This window comes from Urocitellus parryii, chromosome 6, assembly GCF_045843805.1.
Source record: "Urocitellus parryii isolate mUroPar1 chromosome 6, mUroPar1.hap1, whole genome shotgun sequence".
Classification (NCBI taxonomy): Eukaryota; Metazoa; Chordata; class Mammalia; order Rodentia; family Sciuridae; genus Urocitellus; species Urocitellus parryii.
This window is the reverse complement of record NC_135536.1, coordinates 80,356,555-80,378,131: the sequence shown is the minus strand read 5'-3', so window position 1 is coordinate 80,378,131 and position 21,577 is coordinate 80,356,555. Positions and strand designations below refer to the sequence as shown.

The window sequence follows — 21,577 nt, the reverse complement described above, 5'->3', positions numbered from 1 at the left end:
GAAATTTCTGAGAGAAAAATATGAACTATGAAAATAACTCTGAAAGCAAGCCAGATAAGCTATCATTTTGCTTTGAATATTAATCTTTTATTTGGAAGAACTTTATTATTAATTTTTTATCTAATAAATTGCACAAATGAATATAAGTAACTTTATAAACATTATATTAAACTTGAATATTTCTCATCCTCTATAAGAAATTTTTCTACTTCCATAAATACAACAAAAATCAAAGTGTTAATTATTTATCTGTGCACACAGCTTCTTCAGTAACCTTTGCCATGGCTGTTAGGAAACATCACAGTGCTGAACAGTTTTCTGAGGGCCTCCTTCATGTCCTTATTCCGTAAACTGTAGATCAAGGGGTTGAAAAGTGGAGTTAACATGGAATAGAACAAAGTCACAATTTTCTGCAACCCTGCTGGATTTCCTGCTGTGGGGCTCACATACACAACCATGATGGAGCCATAGAAGAGGGATACTACAGCCAGATGGGAGCCACATGTGGAGAAAGCCTTTTTCTGACCTTCTGCTGAAGGGACCCTGAGTACAGCTCTGATCACCAAGGTGTAGGAACTGGCAATATAGAGGAAGGTGGAGAAAATGAGGACTGAGTTATAGATGGCACAGATAATTTCAGTTCCAGGAGCTGGTTCACAGGACAGCTTTATAAGTGGTCCTGGGTCACATAGAAAGTGATCAATTTTATTTGCACAACAAAACGGGAGCTGAGAAACTAGGTAAACAGGCAAGAGGAAACACAAGAAGCCACATACCCAGCAGCCGGCTCCTATTCTGAAGGAGTTTTGAACAGTCATGATTGTAGGGTAGTGCAGGGGTTTGCATATTGCAAGGTACCTGTCAAAGGCCATGACAGACAAGAAGAAAGTCTCAGTGGTGCCCATGGAAAAGAAGAAGTAGAACTGGAGGAAGCATCCAGAGAAAGAAATGTCATGGCTCTCAGAGAGAAAATTGGCTAGCATATTGGGGACAGTAGAGTTGATATAACAGATCTCCAGGAAGGAAAAGTTGGCCAGCAGGATGTACATTGGCGTTTGTAGTCGATAGTCCCACCATACAGCACAGATAATGCTCAGGTTTCCAATTAGGGTTAAGATGTATGTTCCAGAAAAGATTGAAAAAAGGAGGATCTGAATCTTCCAGGTGTAAGGGAAGCCCAAGAGGATGAATTTACTCACAGAGCTGGAGCAATTATTTACATTCAAATTTTTATTTGTTCCTAAAGCTGCAAAGATAAAAGATTTCATGTGAGAAGTGATCTTATATAAGGTGACTTTTTAAGACAGATTCCTTGAGTGGGGTCACATTGGTATTCTTTCAAAAATAACAGATTATTCATGCAGAGATATTTACATGATTTTCAGATACTCATAGTCCTACCCTAGACACACCAACACAATTTGAAAAGAGGAAGAGAGAGTCTGGAGCCAAAGGAAGTTTACCACCTATGTTTTGGTTTTGACAAAAACAAAAGAAAACTAATGAAATGAAACAAAACAACATATTCAATATTAAGTCATGTGGTGAATGAAAGGAGACAATAAATAAAGAGATAAGTCATTATTTGTGACATACAAAGATATTACATTGATTGTGTTCAATATTCTTTGCTCTATTTGTGAGAGTAATACAAGATTTCATACTGATTTAAGGAGAGCATCTTGATGAGTAATAGAATTAAAATATACATGTAGGATAATTCATTTTAGCTTTGTTGTGTTAGGTTAAGTTATTTCTTTCTTCGTACATTTGAGACTGCAATTTAAGTAAATATTGAGATGAAAAAGTTTGAATGCTTAATAGGAGTTTCCACACATAAATTCATCTCATTAGTAAAAAGGTATTCTTTTGAAATACTATGCATTATAAATAAAAATACTATTTGTTAAAGAAATATGGTTATTATAGCATATTACTTGAAATATGGCAGGATAATTAGAACAATCTGGTTAAAAGAATTTGAGTCTGAAAATTTATTCTGAAAAATGAGCATTCAAGGTGGATGATATCCCATAATTTTCATTTCAGATCTAACCATAAATATTATTTGCTAATATTTTATCTCAATTTGTTATCCAATGTAATAATTGGGATGATTTGTAATACCATCATCATCAACGAACCCTTTAAATAAAATTAATATAAATATATGAGATATATGTAGTCAACCTCTTCAATACTTTGTAATTGGAATGAAGGGTGAGTGATCAACTCTCTTGTGGCTTTGGTATGGAAAGAGGTAAATAATCAATCATTATTACTTGATATTAGAGAGCCATGGTGGTCCAGGAATGATTGGTGGTCTTTGAGGGAAAAATATTTCAAAACTAATTTCATAATAATGTTAAGACAACATTTGGTTTTTCATTTTTCTTTTTTATTTATTATTACATTGGAGTTTTCAAGGCTTTGTGGTATGTAGTATCACAGTATATCAACCAGAGAAATAGGTAGGATTCAATAATTTTTATTGTATTAAGACAAATAGTAATGATATTGGCAAAAAGTTGTAAATTGCAACTCTTCTTAGTAAATTTGATGAAGTTATTTTTACATAGACCTCACATGCATAATTACTTTACATATGTTTAATTACTTAGTGCTACTATTTAAAATTAATTTATAAACAAATATTTTTTCAGGTTTAATTCCTAAATAATAAATATTATTGGCTATAATTTACATAAATAAAAGTTATGTGGGGTCCATTATAGTATGGAAGATTTTAAAGAGGTCCTGATACCAAGTATTTGATAACTATTCTCAATAAAACTATCCTTCAAAGAATAATTAAATGCCTTTCTTAGTCATTCATAGCAAAAGAATATATGTTGGATAAGAGTCTCATGTAGTCCTTGGCATGTATTCATTATTCTTCTGGTATGTTTTATTGAAATTACTTTATTTGAATAGTATTATTAAAGGGTTTCATATGCAAATAATAATTTTATTTTGGAAAAGTAAACATTAGGGCAAAAAGCATATGCCAATTTAAATTCCCCATTCAATATTTTAGAATGTTAAAACCTTAACTTTCAAAACACTAACCAGGCAACAAAATAATAAAGCTATTCTATTTGTATCATTTTGCCTTTGGGGGGTTTTAGCATATCATACAGACATGGAAGCTAAGTTGAAAGTAAATTGACTCATTCTTAAAATATTCACCATGTGTTTATGAATTCTAATCTTGGGAATTCAAAGATATATATTTTTTAAAGTTTTTTTTAAATAGGTCTAAAATTAGAAAAACAATATTTTGTTTTGTTTTTGGTACCAGGTCTTGAAGTCAGGAACATTTAACCACTGAGCTACATGCACAGCCTGTTTTATATGTGGAAAGAATTTTTCTAAACTGGTTATTTTATCCAAATTTAAAGTAATCCTATATAATACAAGCTGATGCTTTTGATGAGTGAAGAACACACTGCAATTCAATGCCAGTCCAGTAAGCCCTCAACATTTCAATACCACCTTTGCTGATGATTTTGAATTTTCATTCACTCTACTTCTTTCTCTGTGTTTCTGTATCTATCTCTATCCTTGTGCCCACAAATTTCCATTTGCTTCATTGGTCTTCTTTCTCTAAGGGTCTTGTGTATATGTGTTTGAAGCCTTCAATAATTTTTTGTTTTATATTTTATTCAACTGTGACTGTATTGTCTCCAGATTGCAAACAGCATCTGCCTAGTGTCTGTTTCTACAAACTATAATTAAAAGATAAAGAATATGATAGAAGAATGGACTAACATCAATGAATGTCTCATGCAGAAAGAGCCACTGATCATCTGATAGATTTTATTAAGAAACTCAAACCAAATTCTGTAATAACATTGTTCTTCATAAAATCTCACCTCTATTCTATATGATGTTGTTTTTCATTAATTTTACAGTTGAGATAAGATAGTAAGATAGATATTTAAATCAAATATATATATATATCATTTACAAAAATACGTAAAATTTTGTTATGTTCACAAAGGCTATTCCTCTAAATTTGCAATCAAAATGTGAATAAAATTTCCTTGCCTGGTAGTCTCTAAAATAATCAGAAAGTCACAGGGTCCATGCAATATGTTGCTTAAAATTTTAGTAAAGGAATATATGTCCACACTTGTTTTAAGAATCCTTCATAGTTAGGGTACAAACTCTACTATATGGAGTAGAACACAAAAGGTAATGTGACAAGAACTCCAGCAAATTTAGCTCTCAGATAAAACCTTGGCTTTGATTCTGAAGAAGCAGTGCTTTTTTAATTCACATACTGTGTGACAGAATATAAAACTAGAGCAGAGTGGAAGAAGGGCTGAAATCTGGTGGATCATTGATCATTACCTGAAGAAATAAGATGGGAATCATAGACACCTGTTTGATTGAATGCCATCTTCCACATCAGAATTCAAATTCCGGTCTCAGATCTCAGAGAAATGAAGTGATGTTTCAGGCATTACTGTGGGAACTCGTGAATCTTTTTGGAGGAAGAACATTATGAGATTAATAAATTAAGTATGAGGCATTTGTGTCTACTAATGTAAGTTGAAAAGACAACAGGCAACTTGACATTTGGAAAGAGAATCGTGATTTCTCATTGTCTAGGCAGAAAGAAATGAACTAGTGAAATAAGGAGCCTTTGTGCTGGCCATCTCTAGGGAGGGGGTCTGTAGAGAAGGAACTTATAACAATATTTTTAAGGAGCATAGTGTCATTTTCAGCACTTTATTAATTATGCTGAAATGTATTGAACATCTTTACTTACCTCTTATTCATTTTCAAGGATTTTTCACTTGGTGTTTCTAAGTAGGAAAAAAATACTCTTCTTTCTGATGATAAAGGGAAAATTGTGGCTCTAGCTGGGAGAATTTGGTCAAAGCTTGGAAAAATGTCTACAGGGTGTAAGTTAACACAGAAGTCATGTTGCAGTATACTCACCTTATGAAAGACGCATTTCTGTGTAATTTGGTGTAAATCACCACTCCATTACACCTTGTCATTTTGAGAGACAATTTCATTGGTTGTTTTTTAAAATAAGACATTTATGAAAATTTTTCAAGAATCTAAATATGTTGTTAATATACAGTTAGCTCTTCAACTTATGCTAAGGTTATACCCTGATAATCCAACTTATATGATAAAAACAAAGTTAAAAAATATATACAATATGCCTAACCTACCCAAATTGCTTACACTACTCTACTTTTATTCTACAGTTGGGTAAAATCATTCAATAAATGCCCATATCGTTACAAAATGTTGAATGTTTAATGTAATTCATTGAGTACTGCAAGAGATAAACAGAGTAGCTGTATGTATATATTTTCATACCATGGAAAAGTTGAAACATCATTAAATTGAACCATCCATAAGGGATTATCTGTATTTTAATGGCTCTCTAGTATAGCACTATCTTTGTACAGATATATAATTATTTATTTAATAATTCCCTAATTGTTTAGCTGTTAGCTAAAATGGTTCTAAATACATTAACTAAGATCTATAGTAGAATATCACTAAATGATAGAATATGATCAAGTGAGATTTATTCCTTTATTTTAAATTATCCAGCATCACACCATTTTTCATTAGCATATATGAATATAACTTGGGGTCACTTATTATTAGAAAAATATAGGGAGATTTTAATAGATATAGAAGTAGCATTAGATAAAATTAATTTTGATAAAACACAGAATTAAACAGAAATAAAAGGTGATTCCTGAATTTGTTACAAGATTGTATTTTCTAAAATAATTGGCAAAATCATACTTTAATAGTAAAATACACAAAAAATCCCATTTCAATTATACAAAGACAAATAACAATGATCACTTTGATAATCAGTGTTTCTGTTCCAAGTGATTCACTGTCCTTCATAGAGAAAGATTATGTTTTTATAACCTGCAGAAATAAGTAGGAAGTATTATCTTTGAGTATTAATGCTGAGTGTATAAGAAGTTAAAACTTCAGTGATGAGAAATCACTTCCAAATGTAACAATGATATTGGTCCTTTAGTAAACTGAGAATTCTAAATCTGGAGATTGAAGAGATTATTGCCCACTCTCCTTCCCTCTTTGTTAAATCTCTTCCTTGACAATTCTTCATTATTTTTAAATCAGCTTTCATCTCCTTTTCATACTCTGAACTTCCCAGGGTGTACAAAGGCAAGCAGGTGAGGAATGAAAAACAGTACTGCCTCTCAAACTGTCCCCTTAACTTACTCTGAACACTCAGAAGTATATATTAAGCACAGAAAGAAAGAATCATTCCTAAAGCAATTTGACAAAGCATACATTTGCTGTGGAAAGGGGGACGTATATGATGAGTCTCAAATTACAAGTAAGCATATAATCTATAAAGAGAATTACCTGATTTAAAGATGATATCCTGATACCATACCAGATCTGCCTATGCCCCTGAGATATGTGAAATATCTGATATTTGTTTTTGAATTGAATTTTCTATCATTGCAAACCTTTCCAGAATAAATTTTTAGTAGCTCTTTCCTCACGTTTTGGAATAAGTGACATAGAAGATAGATAATAACAAAAGCAGAATTTCAATGGCAATTGCTACAACATTAATATATAGTTGCAAGGGAACAATTTAGCATTAAGAAATCATCCTGATATTTTGTTTGTTTGTGTGTGTGTGTGTGTGTGTGTGTGTGTGTGTGTGTGTGTCTGGTGCTAGGGATTGAACTCAGGGCCTTCTAAATGCAAGCAAGCACTATACCAACTGACCTACATCCCCTGCTCTCATCGTGATTTTTATCAGTTTTTAAAACTATTACTATTTAATAATTATGGAAATTATATTATTTAATGCTATATTTAGGATACCTAATTAAACAGTCATTTGCTTTTTAATTGTTAAGATCTGGTCCGAAATATCGCTCCTACTTTTTGAACTGTGACTTTGATTTTAATCTATTTCTGTTTCTATTTCCTCATCTGACAAAAAAAAAAAAAGAATACTCAATCTATAGGAATGCTGTAAGAATGAACTACAAAATAACTACAAAACTTTTGGTACAGTAAAAGTTAATAATATTAATTAATTCCCGTCTTTAAGTTGTACAGTTTTCAAAGCTTTTTGGCAATAATTTTAACATATAACCAAGTTTTAGTCAGCTTTTTTTTTTTGCTGCTGTGACTAAAACATCTGACTAGAACAATTTGAAGGGAAGAAAATTTATTTAAGGGCTCACAATTTCAGAGATCTTAGTCCATAGAAGGCCGGCTCCATTCTTCAAGGCTGGAGATGAGGCAGAACATCATAGAGGAAGAGTGTGGCAGAGGGAAACAGCTCACATGGTGATAAGGAAACAGAGAGAGAAAGAGAGAGATCTCCACTTGTGAGACAAATAAATACCCCAAAGCCACATCCTAATTCCCACCTCCTCCAGCCATACCCTACCACTTCAGTTGCCATGCAGTTAGACTCTATCAGGGGATTAATTCACTGATTGGGTTAAGACTCTCACAACCCAATCATTTCTGAATCTTCTTGCATTATCTCACAAAGGAGCTTTAGGGAGACACCTTATGTCCAAACCATAACAGATAATTACACATATATCTTACAATGCCTCTGTTTAATATGTATAGTATTCTTTTATTCACTCATCTTTTCAAGGACACTTAGATTATTTCCATAAATTGACTACTATTAACCATTGGGATCAGTGTTGCACTGAACATGGGAATGCAGTTATCTCTTTGAATACTAATGTCATGTGCTTTGTGTATATAGGCTGGTATGGCTGGAAATATTGTTATTCAATTTAAATGTTCAATTCAATTTAAAGTTCTGTTTTATGCACTAAATGTACCAATTTACATTCCCACCAATTTTGTTAAAAAGAGTCTCCTTTCTATTTAATCTGGTCAACAATTTTTTATTATTTTTAATATTTTTGTAAAAATCCTTCTAAGAGATGTAAAATGAAGTTTCACTGTAGTTTTGATTTGTCTTTGCCTGATGGTTAGTATTGTTAAGCATCTTTTCATATACCTGTTGGCCATTTGTCTATATTTTTTCAAAAAATATCTATTCAATTCTTTTCATAGCTTTTAATTGGGTTACATGTTTTCTGTTTTTCACATATAGTTGCTTGTGTTCAGTACATACTTTAGATATTAACAACTTATCAGATGCAAGGTTTGAAAATATTTTCTTGAATTATATAGCTTATCTTTTCATATTGTTTCTTGATTCATTGTGAATAAGCTGCTTAATAATATATAGTCTCAATAGTTTATTTCAATGCTTTTTTGTCTGTGTTTTGGTTCATAGCCATAAATATATTGACAAGAATAATGTCAAGGAACTTTATTTACTCATAGGTGATTTTTTATTTCTGTTGTTATTAGTATTTAATGCATTTTGGTTGACTTTGGGGTATAGTGTAAGAAAAAATTTCATTTTCAACTTTTTTGCATGTGAATTTCTATGTCCCAACACCATTTATTGAAATAGAATACTTTCTTCATCGTGTATTCTTGTGCTCTTGTCTAAGATGAGTTGACTGTACACTCATGAGCTTATATCTGGGCTCTCCATTCTTATTTTATTTGTTTATGGGCCTGTTTTTATGTCAGTACTGTGCTGTTTAGATTTCTAATGCTTTGGAATATAATTTGGAATCACAAAATGCGATGCTTCCACCTTTGCTCATTTTCAGGTTTGCTTTATTTATTCAGTCTTTTAGTGGTTCCATTTAATTTTAGGATTGTAAGTTGTCTATCTGTAAAAAATGTCACTGGAACTCTGAATGGGATTTTATTGAATCTGTAGATTTGGGTGGGAGGTAGTGTGATATTTTAACAATATGATTTTTTCCAATTATGAATATAGGATAACTTCAAATTACTCGTGTTTTTTTTCCATTTCCTTATACACTGCTTTATAGTTTTTCATGTATTGATCTTTAACTTCCTTCTCTCATGACTGAACACAAACAAATATGTTACCATTTCTATTTTTGTATATACTTAGTTTATGTGTGTTTTTAAAAAATGTTTTTCTTACAAAATAATAACAAACTAGTGGAAATTTAGACAATATATCAAACAATACTGAATGAAGATTTTCATCATTGAGTTGGATTCTTCCGTGCAAATTCAGCATCACATGTATATTTTCTGTGTTCAATGTACAAACTGTTATTGTGCTCTCTCCTCTGACAGTGGGGAGAGGTCTCTATTCTGGAAGTATTAGACAGAACTCTGACCTTGGTTAGGAATTTCTCCAAGTGCCATATTTTAACCTATATTTTGATAGTGTGATATTTACAGAGAATTAAAAAAATTGTCATAACAACTATTTTTTAAGACAATTGTCTTTTGTCTGGGGAGGGGGTTGGTGGTAGAAGTGTTCAGGTGTTTTCATTTATGAATAAAAAAGTATGTGTTTTTCTCTTATGCTTCTTTCATTTCATTTATTGCTTTTGCTCATAAAAATTTGTTTACTATTTTCTTTCTTTTTTATTGTTCTTTTTAAGCATACATGAGGACTCATTTTGACATAAAAATAGAAGCACAGAATTTAATTTGCTCTAAATCAGTCTCCAGTATTTCCCTCGACCACCACCACAAAAAAAAAAACAAAAACAAAAACAAAAACAAAAACACTTCTTTTTCGGTTTTCAGTTTTAATCAGACCATTCCTTTACTTTTTCCTCAATGGATCATCAGAAAATAATCTCCAATGAATGTACAATTCATCAGAAATTCATTGTAAGATAACAAGATCAACATTAAGGGAATTGTCCAGAGATTTTAGTTCTTACATTTGCTATTCATTGAGGTGAAAGTACAACATTTACTTTTTGTGTTATTCAGACGATTTTTGTTCCCTCTTTGGATACATAGGATTATATTCATATGTCCTCTCTAGTCGAAAGTTGCTGCCACTAACTGACATTTTCTTGAAATTTTAAGGTATCCTGAGTCACTATTCTTGCAAGTAGGATCAAAAGACAAGCATAAGAAAAGAAAATAATCTACCAAAAAATACATATTGACTCCCTCACTCCAGTGTTCTTTTAGTGGTTCCATTCAATTTTAGGATTGTAAATTGTCTATTTGTAAAAAATGTCACTGGCTTTCACCATGGTAACCATGGATATCATAAGACTTGTTAAAAAGATAAAACACAATTTTCTGTAGTTGCTATATTTTCTCTCATATACAAATGTGGTATAGACAGAGGAATAAATGCATAGTTGGGAATAAGTCTGTGCATATTCACAGAAGAGAAACTTCAGAGAATTGTGTTTTATTAAGTAGAATTAGTAGTGCAATAGTATTCAAATGCTGTTAACATTAATTCTCCAGAAATCAATAATGTGCAACATCAAATATTATAGATGACATGTTATACTCCATTTACCTTAAGGAACAATTCATTGTGTTTCTGGAATGTGTAAACAGCTTTGGAATAACAAAGTTCTCTGAAATCCAGGTATTTGAGGGTAGAAAGATGCAAGTAAGATGTGGTATTGTGGACTTAAAGGCAACTTTTTCTCCTTTTTCAAAAGATATGGAAAATTATACATGTTTATTAGGAACCATGTGATAACTTCTTGATAAAATGAACTTCTACATACCTTTTGAAGGCGAGTCATTGAGTTTAATCAACATTTATAGAAAAATTCAACCCATCTAATTATTTTGCTGATACTATGTTAAAATATTATTGAATATTTGGTTATTATAATCTGGCTTTGTGTTTCTTGCCTTACTCTCTATGGATCCAGGAAGTTCATCTTAAAAAGAGATCCTACATTTCCCCCTAAGAATTCCCCAGATCTCTTCAGAGAGCCCTCATGGTTGTCTCCACTTCTTTGTTGTTTGGATTACAGATGACTGGATTCCACAGAGCTCAGGGTGCTGTAGGATACAGAGGTGAACTTCTTCACACTGATGCAGAAGGAGCATGGTACAGCAGACCCAAGCTGGCCAGTGTGAGGTGAGGCTGGAGTCCACCTACTGCTGCTCTTTTTCCTCTTGAACATCCACCCACCTGTGAGCAGACTTCCATTCTCCTCACTTTCCAGGAAAGCCTTTCTGAAAAAGATGAAGTTTACTGATATGACTGTCTCTGCCCATAGCCTGCTGCAACTGGAACTTACTGTCCCAGGGGAGGCTTGCAAGTCCCTTGAGTGGCAAAGGCAAGGAGGAATGTTCTGGGTCTTAGTGGCCCTGACACATTCTAAAAGGACCACTTATCATAGATTGAGCAAGAAAGGTGCATGAGTACAAGTGACAATTCTTCCACATTTAAGTGTCTTGACTTCTGCCTTAATTCCCCTGTTATGTCCCACTTGTCTTTCTACAAATGCATTGTGTGAATAAGCCTTTTTGAACAATCCCTGCAATTAGATGTTGTCTGCATTGCAGCTGTCTTTATACTCATGCAGAACAACAATTACCTGGTGATGGTGGAGGATGGCCCCTGTGCAGAAACTCAGCTCTGGATCTCACAGTAATCAATTAATACAGATAACATGGGCAGACTATTACTGTGCAGCAGAAGATGACTCAGTGTGTGTGTGTGTGTGTGTGTGTGTGTGTGTGTGTGTGTTGCATCAGAACATTCAGTAAATACAATGACTAATCACACAGGAAAGAGAGATAAGATTGAAAGCCATGAATTCTCTACTTTATATGGATTAAAGTAAAGAGAAGAATAGGACTGAGAATGAACTTTGCTTAAAATGTGGCTTCTTTTTCCCTCTTGATCTGTTTCATAATCAGTAAAGCAAGGTGGTTGCATTTAGTCTCTGAGTTTCTTAGTAGGCCCTGAATTTAATGGGCTCTTGATAATGGTTATATTGTTCTCTTTTATGAATCTACACTTTTAGCCCCATTTGGAGATTTTATTAATTATTTGCCAATTTGAAATTTTGATGAAATTTTTTGTCAGAGTTTGTATGACAGATAGTTGAAAAATAAAGAGACAACATACAGAATGGGAAATATTATTTGTAAACTATGCATCTGACTATGAGGATTCATATCCATAATACATAAGAACTCAAAAACTCAACAGAAAATAATGAAACAAAACAAATAAGTTGACTTTGAATGGGCAGTATATGCCAGCAACCTTGGGGCATGCCTGTTATCTCAGCAACTTGAAAGAAGAGTCAGGATAATGAGAATCAGAAGTTGAAGAACAGCCTGGACAACTTAGTGAGACTGTGTTACACACACACACACACACAAAATGGGGATACATATTGTAGCTCTGTAGTATCTGTAGTTTGATGTTCCTGAATTTAATCCTTAGAATCACCAATTAAAAAAAATTTAGACAACTAGGCAATTGATCTAAATAGACATTTCTCAGTAAAGAAAAGACATACAAAGGTTCAACATTACTAATCATAAGGAAAATGTAAATAAAACCACAATAAAATATTTTCTTGCTCCAGTAAATAAAAGAAGACTAAAGTTATCTAGTGCTGTTGAGGATGTGTCAAAGAGAACCATTGTAAATTTTTGATGGAGATGCAAATTATTACAACTACTTTAGAAAATGAGTTGGAAATTCCTGAAAAAAAGTTGAAAATACAAGCACCATATTGTTCAGTAATCGCATTCCTGGTTATATGTCCAAATGAAATAAAGTCAGTGTGTTAAAAAAATATCTGCATGCCGATGTTCATTGAAGCACTGTTACCTTGTGTTAGACCTTGTTTTATTAAATGTAACACCAAAATTACATCTGAAAAAATAAAAGTTAAGCAGATTATTCGAACTACAACAAAATACAAAGCTTCAAAATACATAATTTAGAACATAAAGATAGCCCCCAGTTTGGGAGAAAAATTTTCAAGTTATGCATTACTAAAATTATGACAAGATATACATCATCTTATGAAGGTGGATATATCACAATTGCAATGATGAGAAGATGAATAAATTGAAAGAGGCTCAGAAGTTTAAAATACTTCTTCAAAGAGGACTCTTCAGTTTGCAAGAAATACGTAAAATGGGGATCAGCACATCAGTCATTAGGGAAATGTCCATGAAAATCGCAATAAAATGTCACTCTGCACTGACTGAGATGGCAAAAGTTAAAAAGACAGAAGAAAACTAGTGTTGGCAAAAATACAGGGAAACAGAAATTCCTGTACATTGTGAACATTGAGTTTTGAGAATAATTGGTCATGGTCTTTCTGAGAATGGTCAGACAATTCCTCAAAATGCTGCATAGAAAATTAACATATAATCTAGTTATTTCATTCCAAAATACATGTTCTAAGGAAGTGAAAACATATGTTCCTATTCACAAACAAAACTTGTTCATGCATTATTTATGACATCACTGAAGCAGACTCATTAAATGTCCATCAAAGGTGAGGGGAAAAGAAAAGTGGTTACATTGTCTTTGAATTGAATGTTATTCAATTACAAAAAGGGTTGGTTTGCAGCATGAGGAAAATTCCTGCTAAAAGTTTGAGTCACTAGTGTTCTTCAGAAGATTGGAAGAAGGCAAATCCAACAACTTCTGTAATAAAAACACTACCCCAGAATTTCTATGCAAATTTATAATATATTAATTTCACGTCAGGAAAAAGTTTTAGGAAGAAATGTAAATGTAGGAAGATTGTCTACATGTGTTCATGTGTGTATCTGAGAACACTGAAATTTTTGAGAGAAAAATATTAACTAGTATTAACTCTGAAAACCAGCAAGATAAGTTATCATTTTCCATTGACTATAGTCTTTTACTTGGAAGAACTTTATTATTAATTTTTTATCTAATAAATTGCACAAATGAATATAGTTAACTTTATAAACAGGTTTTTGAACTTGATTATGTTCCCACTCCCAATAAAGATATTTTTCTAGTTCTGTAAATACAAACAAAAAATCAAAGTGCTAATTATTTATTTGGGTACATAGCTTCTTCAACAACCTTTGCCATGACTCTGTGGAAATTTCACAATTCTGAACAGTTTTCTCAGAGCCTCTTTTATCTCTTTATTTCGTAAACTATAGATCAAGGGGTTGAAGAGTGGAGTTAACATGGAGTAGAACAAAGTCACAATTTTCTGCATCCCTGCTGGATTTCCTGCTGTGGGGCTCACATAAACAACCATGAGGGAGCCATAGAAGAGGGATACTACAGCCAGATGGGAGCCACATGTGGAGAAAGCCTTTTTCTGGCCTTCTGCTGAAGGGACCCTGAGTACAGCTCTGATCACCAAAGTGTAGGAACTGGTAATGAAGAGGAAGGTGGAGAAAATGAGGACTGAGTTATAGATGGCACAGATAATTTCAGTTCCAGGAGCTGGTTCACAGGACAGCTTTATAAGTGGTCCTGGGTCACATAGAAAGTGATCAATTTTATTTGCACAACAAAATGGGAGCTGAGAAACTAGGTGAACAGGCAAGACGAAGTACAAGAAGCCACACACCCAGCAGCCAGCTCCCATTCTGAAGCAGTTTTGAACAGTTATGATGGTGGAATAGTGCAGGGGTTTGCATATTGCAAGGTACCTGTCAAAGGCCATGACAGACAAGAAGAAAGTCTCAGTGGTGCCCATGGAGAAGAAGAAATAGAACTGGAGGAAGCATCCAGAGAAAGAAATGTCATGGCTCTCAGAGAGAAAATTGGCTAGCATATTGGGGACAGTAGAGTTAATAAAGCAGATCTCCAGGAAGGAAAAGTTGGCCAGCAGGATGTACATTGGCGTTTGTAGTCGATAGTCCCACCATACAGCACAGATAATGCACAGGTTTCCAATTAGGGTTGAGATGTATGTTCCAGAAAAGATTGAAAAAAGGAGGATCTGAATCTTCCAGGTGTAAGGGAAGCCCAAGAGGATGAATTTACTCACAGAGCTGGAGCAATTATTTACAATCAAGTTTTTATTTGTTCCTAAAGCTGCAAAGATAAAAGATTTCATGTGAGAAGTGATCTTATATAAGGTGACTTTTTAAGACAGATTCCTTGAGTGGGGTCACATTGGTATTCCTTTCAAAAATAACAGGTTATTCATGCAGAGATATTTACATGATTTTCAGATACTCACAGTCCTACCCTAGACACACCAAACCCAATTTGAAAAGAGGAAGAGAGGGTCTGAAGTCAAAGGAAGTTTACCACCCATATGTTGGATTTGACCAAAACAAAACAATACAAAACAGTAGATACAATTTTAGGTCAAGTGGTGAATGAAAGGGGAAAATAAATATACTAAAGAGATAAATCAGTTTTTGTCACATACAAAGATATTACATTGATTGATGTTCAATATTCTTTGCTCTATTTGTGAGAGGAATACTTGTTCCCATACTGATTTGAGGATAATATCTCAGTGTATCTATAGAATTAAAATGTATGCATAGGATAATTCATTTTAGCTTTGTTGTGTTAGGTTAAAGATTTTCATTCTCTGTACATTTCAGACCACAATTTAATTAATAATTGAGGTGAAAAATATTGAATGATTAATAGAATTTTGACATTCATCTCATTGGTAAAAATATATTTTCTTAAACTATTTTATATAATAAGTAAAAATATTATTTTTAACAAATATGGTTATGGTAACACATAACTTTATACATTGCAAAGATAATAAGAAGGAATGGATAAACAAATTTCAGTCTAAAAATTTCTTCCAGAATAATGGGCATGTCTGCTATTTGTAGTTCAAAGAGTGGGAAATCCCACAATGTCATTTCAGGTCTAATCATAAATATTATTTGCTAATATTTATCTTAATTTGTTCTCCAAATAATAATTAGAATTCTTTATAATATCATCATCATCATAATTTAATCCTCTAAATAAAATTTATATGAATATATGAGATATATCATATTTTGTCAGCCTCTTGAATACTTTGTAATTGGAATGGAGGGTGAGTGATCAACTGTCATCTGGTTTGTATAGCAAAATGTAAATAATCAATGCTGATAGTAGAGAAAATTAGTTTTCAAAGTGTGGTCCAGGAATGGTTAGTGGACTTTGAGAGTCTTCAGGGAAAATAGATCAAAATTATTATTATTTTACATCAAAATTATTTTTATAATAATGTTAAGATAATATTTGGTTTTCCATTTTGCATTTTTTCTTTATTATTAAATTGGAGTTTTCAAGGCTATACGATACATGATATCACAAGAGACCAACCAGAGAAGTAGATATGATACAAAAATCTTTACTGTATTAAGACAAACAGTAATGATATTGGCAAAAAAGTTGTAAATTGAAACTCTTCTCAGTAATTTGGATGAAGTCACTTTTACATAAAATAGTCATCATTTGTCTATATATATGCCTAATTAATTACTGCTGCTATTTTAAAATTAATTTATAAGCAAATATTCCCAAGGTTTAATTTCCAAATAATAAATATTATTGGCAATAACTCACATAAATGCAAGTTCTGTGGTGTCCTTGAGAGTTTTTAACTTATAAGCATGTCCTAAAATCAAATATTGGATAACAACATTCCTAGAAAAATCTTACCCTCTAAAGAATAATTAAATGCTCTTCCTAGTCATCATAGCAAGCAGTATCTTGGATAAGAGTCTCATGTAGTCCTTTGCTTGTTTTCATTTCTCCTTTATTATTTTTTATTGACATTCCCTATTTGAGCAGTATTATGAATGGGTTTCATATGCAAATAGCAATTTTAGAAAGGTAATCTTTTGGAGATAAGCATATGCCAATTTAAATTCCCCATTCAATATTTCAGAATGTTAAGTCTTTAACATACAAAAAATTAACCAACCAATAAAATAATAATATTATTCTAGTTGTATCATATTGCTTCATTTTAGTTTTACCATAGCATAGAGACATGGAAGTTAAATGAAAATAAATTGACTCATTCTTAAAATATTCACCATGTGTCTATTAATTCCAACCCTGGAACTCAGAAATGTAGATTTTTTTAAAAGTTTTTTTTAATAGTTCTGTAATTTGAAAAGCAATTTTTTTTCATATCAGGAATCAAACCCACAAGCATTTAATCACTAAGCCACATCCCCAGCCCTTTTTGTATGTGGAAATAATTTTCCTGAACTAATTATTTTATCCAGTTTTCAAAGCAACCATTTATAATGCAGACTGATGCTCTCCATGAGTGAAGAACAGACTGCAATTCAATACCAGTCAATCAAGCCCTCGACATTTCAATATTCTATTTGCTGATGATTTTGAATTTTCATTAACTCCACTTCTTTTTATATGTTTGAAGATCTGTCTCTATCCTTGTGCCCACATATTTCTATTTGCTTTATTGGTCTTTCTCTAAGGGTCATGTATAGTTTTGTTTGTACCATTCCATATTTTTTTTGTTTTATATTTCGTTCAACTGTGACTCTGTTGTCTCCAGATTTCAAACAGCATCTGCATGGAATCTGTTTCTATAAAGTATAATTAAAAGACAAAGAATATGTTAAAAGATTGGACTAATATCAATCAGTATCTCAATGCAGAAAAAGCTACTGATCATCTGAAAGAATTCACCAAAAAAAAAAAATCTCAAACCACGTTCTGTAATAACATTGTCCTTCATAAAATCTCAACTCTATTCTATATGATGTTGTTCTTCCTTAATTTTACAGTTGAGATAAAAAGTAAGATAGATACTGAAATCAAATATGTATGATTTACAAATATATGTAGAATTCATTATGTTCACAAAGGCTGTTCCTCTAAATTTTCAATCAAAATGTGAATAAAATGTCCTTGTCTATTAGTCCCTAAAATTATCAGAAAGTCAAGGGATTCATGCAATGTTGTTTTATATTTTAGTAAAGGAAGATATGTCCACACTCATTTTAGGAGCCTTTCCATATTTAGGGTACAAACTCTGACATATATAGTAGAATACAAAAGGTGATGTGAGAAGAGCTTCAGCAAATTTAACTCTGAGATAAAACCATGGCTTTTATGTGGAAGAAGTGATGATCTTATAATTCACATACTATGTGGTAGAATATAAAACTAGAGTAGAGTGGAAGAAGGGCTGAAATCCAGTGGATTATACCTTACCTGAAAAGACAAGATGGGAATCATAGACACATGTATGATTGAATGCCATCTTCCACTTCAGAGTTCAAATTCTTATCTCAGATCTCAGAGAAATAAAGTCATGCTTCAAGCATTGCTGTGAGAACCCATGAACTGCTGTAGAGGCTTTTTGGAGAACATTATGAGATTAATAAATTAAGTATGAGGTGTTTGGGTCTGCTAATGTCAGTTGAAAAGACAACAGGCAACTTGACAATTGAAAAAAGAATGATGATCTCCCATTGTCTAGGCAGAATGAAATGAACCAGTAAAATATGAACTGGTCATCTCTGGGGAGTGGCTCTGTAGAGAGGGAACTTACAACAGTATTTTTATGGAGCATGGTGTTATGTTCAGCACTTTCCTCACCATGCTGAAATATATCAAATATCTTTACTAACTTCTTATTCTTTTTCAAGAATTTTTCACATAGCTTATGAAAAGAAATAGAATCAAATAAATTATTTAGCTGGGTGTAAGTTTGGTTTTAGTAGAAGGAAAGCATTCTTTTTCTGGTGAAAAAGGGAAAATTGTGACTCCAGCAGTGAGATTTGTTTCCCAGCTTGGAAAAATGTCCGCAAGTTGCAGGTTATCAGAAAGAGGTTACATTCCAGTGTATTACTCAACCTTATTAAAGACTCATTTCTATGTCATTTGGTGTTAATTACCTTGTATACACACCACTACATGTCTCAAAGCACTGTCTCTTTGAGACATGCTTTCATTAGCTGTTTTTTTAATGACAAATACATTTGTGAAAATTTCCCAAGCATCTAAATATATAGTTAATATACAGATAATTCTTCAACTTATGATGAGGTTATACCCTGATAAGCCCACTATAAGTTGAAAACAAAGTAAAAAAAGCACAATATGCCAAGTCTACTCAACATAGCTTACTCTAGCCTATTTCAAAATTTGCTCAGCGCTCTTATATAACTCTACAATTGGGTAAAATTATCCAACAAAAGCCTGTTTTATTATAAAATGTTGAATATTTAATGTAATTAATTGAGTACTGCAAGAGATAAACAGAGTCACAGTATGTGTACTTTCATATGATGTCAAAGTTGGGTCAGGGAGTATTTGCATTTTAATGGCTCTGTAGTATAGCACTACTCTCCTACAGATTTATAGCAGTTTATTTAATAATTCCTTAATTGTTTATTAGCTATGATTACCAGAGTTAAAATGGTTCTAAATACATTAACTCATATCTCTTGTAGAATATCTCTAAATAGTAGAATATGATCAAATAGGATTTATTTCTTTATTTTTTACATTATCCAACATTTTACCATTTTCAATAGCATATATGACTATAATTTTGGTTATTTATTACTAGAAAAATATAGGAAGATTTTAATAGATATAGAAGTAGCATTAAATAAAAATTAATTCAGATAAAATTCAGAATGAACCAGAAATAAAAGGCAATTTCTGAATTTGTTAAATGCTTGCATTTTCAAAAACAATTGGCAAAATCATACTTCCGTAGTAAAACACATACAACAGAAATGCTTTTAATTAAATTAAAGAGAAATAAAAATGATCACAATTACAATCAGTGTTTCTATTCCAAGTGATTCACTACCCTTAAAGAGCTGGGTTCAATCCTCAGCACCACATAAAAATAAACAAATAAAATAAAGGTACAAAAAAATAGAAAGATTATATTTCCATGACCTGCAGACTTTGTAAAGTGAATGTAACTTGTTGGTCAATCAAGTGGAGGACAATTTTTAAAATTCCACTTTTTTGGGCCTGGGGATGTGGCTCAAGGGGTAGCGCGTTTGTCTGGTATGTGCAGGGCTCTGGGTTCGATTCTCAGCACCACATAGAAATAAGATAAAGATGTTGTGTCCACCGAAAACTAAAAAGTAAATATTAAAAAATATTCTCTCTCTCTCCCTCAAAAAAAAATTCCACTTTTTTTCAAAATGTATTTTATATGTCAATAATACATAAGACTTTTACATATTTATACAGTGTAGTGTGATATTGATTACTATATGTAATTATGGGATCACAATTACTAGCTCACTCATCATCTTAAACATTTATTATTTCTTTCAAAATCTCAGTTATTTTGAAATATGAATCTAATTATTGTCAACCATTTACCATACCTTGCTATAGGAGATTAGAAGTTATTTCTACTATCTAATCACACTCCTGTACCCATTAATCATCCAAGCTCCATCCCCTTCTCCCCAATATTCTTCCCAGTCTCAGGTAATCACTGTTCTACTCTCTGCATTTAGGGGATTATGTTTTTTTAAGTTTCTACATATAAGTGATAATATGCAGAGCCTGTCTTTCTGTGCATAACTTAATTCACATAACAGAATGTCTTTATTCTTTCTTAGAGTTGAATAATAATTCATTTTGTATAAATACCACATTTTGAAGTCCATTCATCTATTGATGGATCCCTAACTGACAACATTTATTGGATAAAGTGAATAGTACTGCAATAAACATGGAAATAGAGACATGTCTTCAAGATACTGATTTTCTTTCTTTTTTTTTTTAGAGAGAGAGAGAGAGAGAGAGAGAGAGAGAGAGAGAGAGAGAGAGAGAGAGAGAGAATTTTTTAATATTTATTTTTTAGTTTTTGGCGGACACAACATTTTTGTTTGTATGTGGTGCTTAGGATGGAACCCGGGCTGCATGCATGCCAGGTGAGCGCGCTACCACTTGAGCCACATCCCCAGCCCCTACTGTTTTTCTTTCTATTGGATATATACCCAGTAGTGGAATTGCTGTATCAAATTATCTATCTTGTTTCTTGAGAAATTTCTGTACTGATCTCCAGAATAGCTATACTTATTTTTAGTCTCAGCAATAACATATGAGAATTCCCCTTTCTCTGCATTCTCACCAGCATTGTTTTTTATCTTTGTGCTTATAGAAATTCTAATTTGAGTAAGACAATATCTCAGTTGAGACAATATCTGATATGTTTCTGATTTGCATTTTCCTATTGAGATGGCAATATGATTTTTATCTGTTATTTTGTTAATGTGTTGTAGTTCATTGGTTAATTTGCACATTCAGAGCCATCATTATATCTCAGGGATAGATTTTAGGTAACCAGGTGTAGTTGAACTCAATTTGCTAGTATATTTTGAAGATATTTCCATACATATTCTTCAGAAATATTGGCCAATTGATCTCAAATTGAAACCTCCTATAATTTTGTGTCTTTTTACCAGTATCTTTTAAACCCCTTTTTTTCACCCAACTTCCCCAGCCTCTGGTAACCAAAATTCTACTATTTGTATGAGACCAATGTTTTTAGATTCTGCATATGAGTAAGATCATGCAGTATTAATCTTTCTATACCTGGCTTATTTGACAAAACACAGTATCCTCTAGGTTTATCCAAGTTGCTGTGAACAACAAAATATCTTTTCTATTTTTATAACTGGAAGATATTCCATTGTGTATATGTAACACATTTTCTTTATACATTTATGTTTGATAGACACAAGTTGATTTTATCTCTTG

The 21,577-nt window shown here is 32.4% G+C and overlaps 2 protein-coding genes across 2 annotated transcripts; both read right to left on the bottom strand.

Annotated features, from left to right (window-relative positions):
- Nucleotides 1-266: 266 nt before the first annotated feature.
- LOC144255445 (olfactory receptor 11G2-like) lies at nt 267-2,953 on the bottom strand. The gene is made up of 2 exons (XM_077800138.1): nt 2,922-2,953; nt 267-1,203 (listed from the first exon to the last, which is right to left on the bottom strand). Exons 1-2 carry the CDS (start codon nt 2,951-2,953, stop codon nt 267-269), a joined length of 969 nt encoding a protein of 322 aa, XP_077656264.1.
- A 10,987-nt stretch (nt 2,954-13,940) lies between these two features.
- Nucleotides 13,941-18,407, bottom strand: LOC144255444 (olfactory receptor 11H6-like). The gene is made up of 2 exons (XM_077800137.1): nt 18,226-18,407; nt 13,941-14,880 (listed from the first exon to the last, which is right to left on the bottom strand). Exons 1-2 carry the CDS (start codon nt 18,405-18,407, stop codon nt 13,941-13,943), a joined length of 1,122 nt encoding a protein of 373 aa, XP_077656263.1.
- Between the last annotated feature and the right edge of the window lie 3,170 nt (nt 18,408-21,577).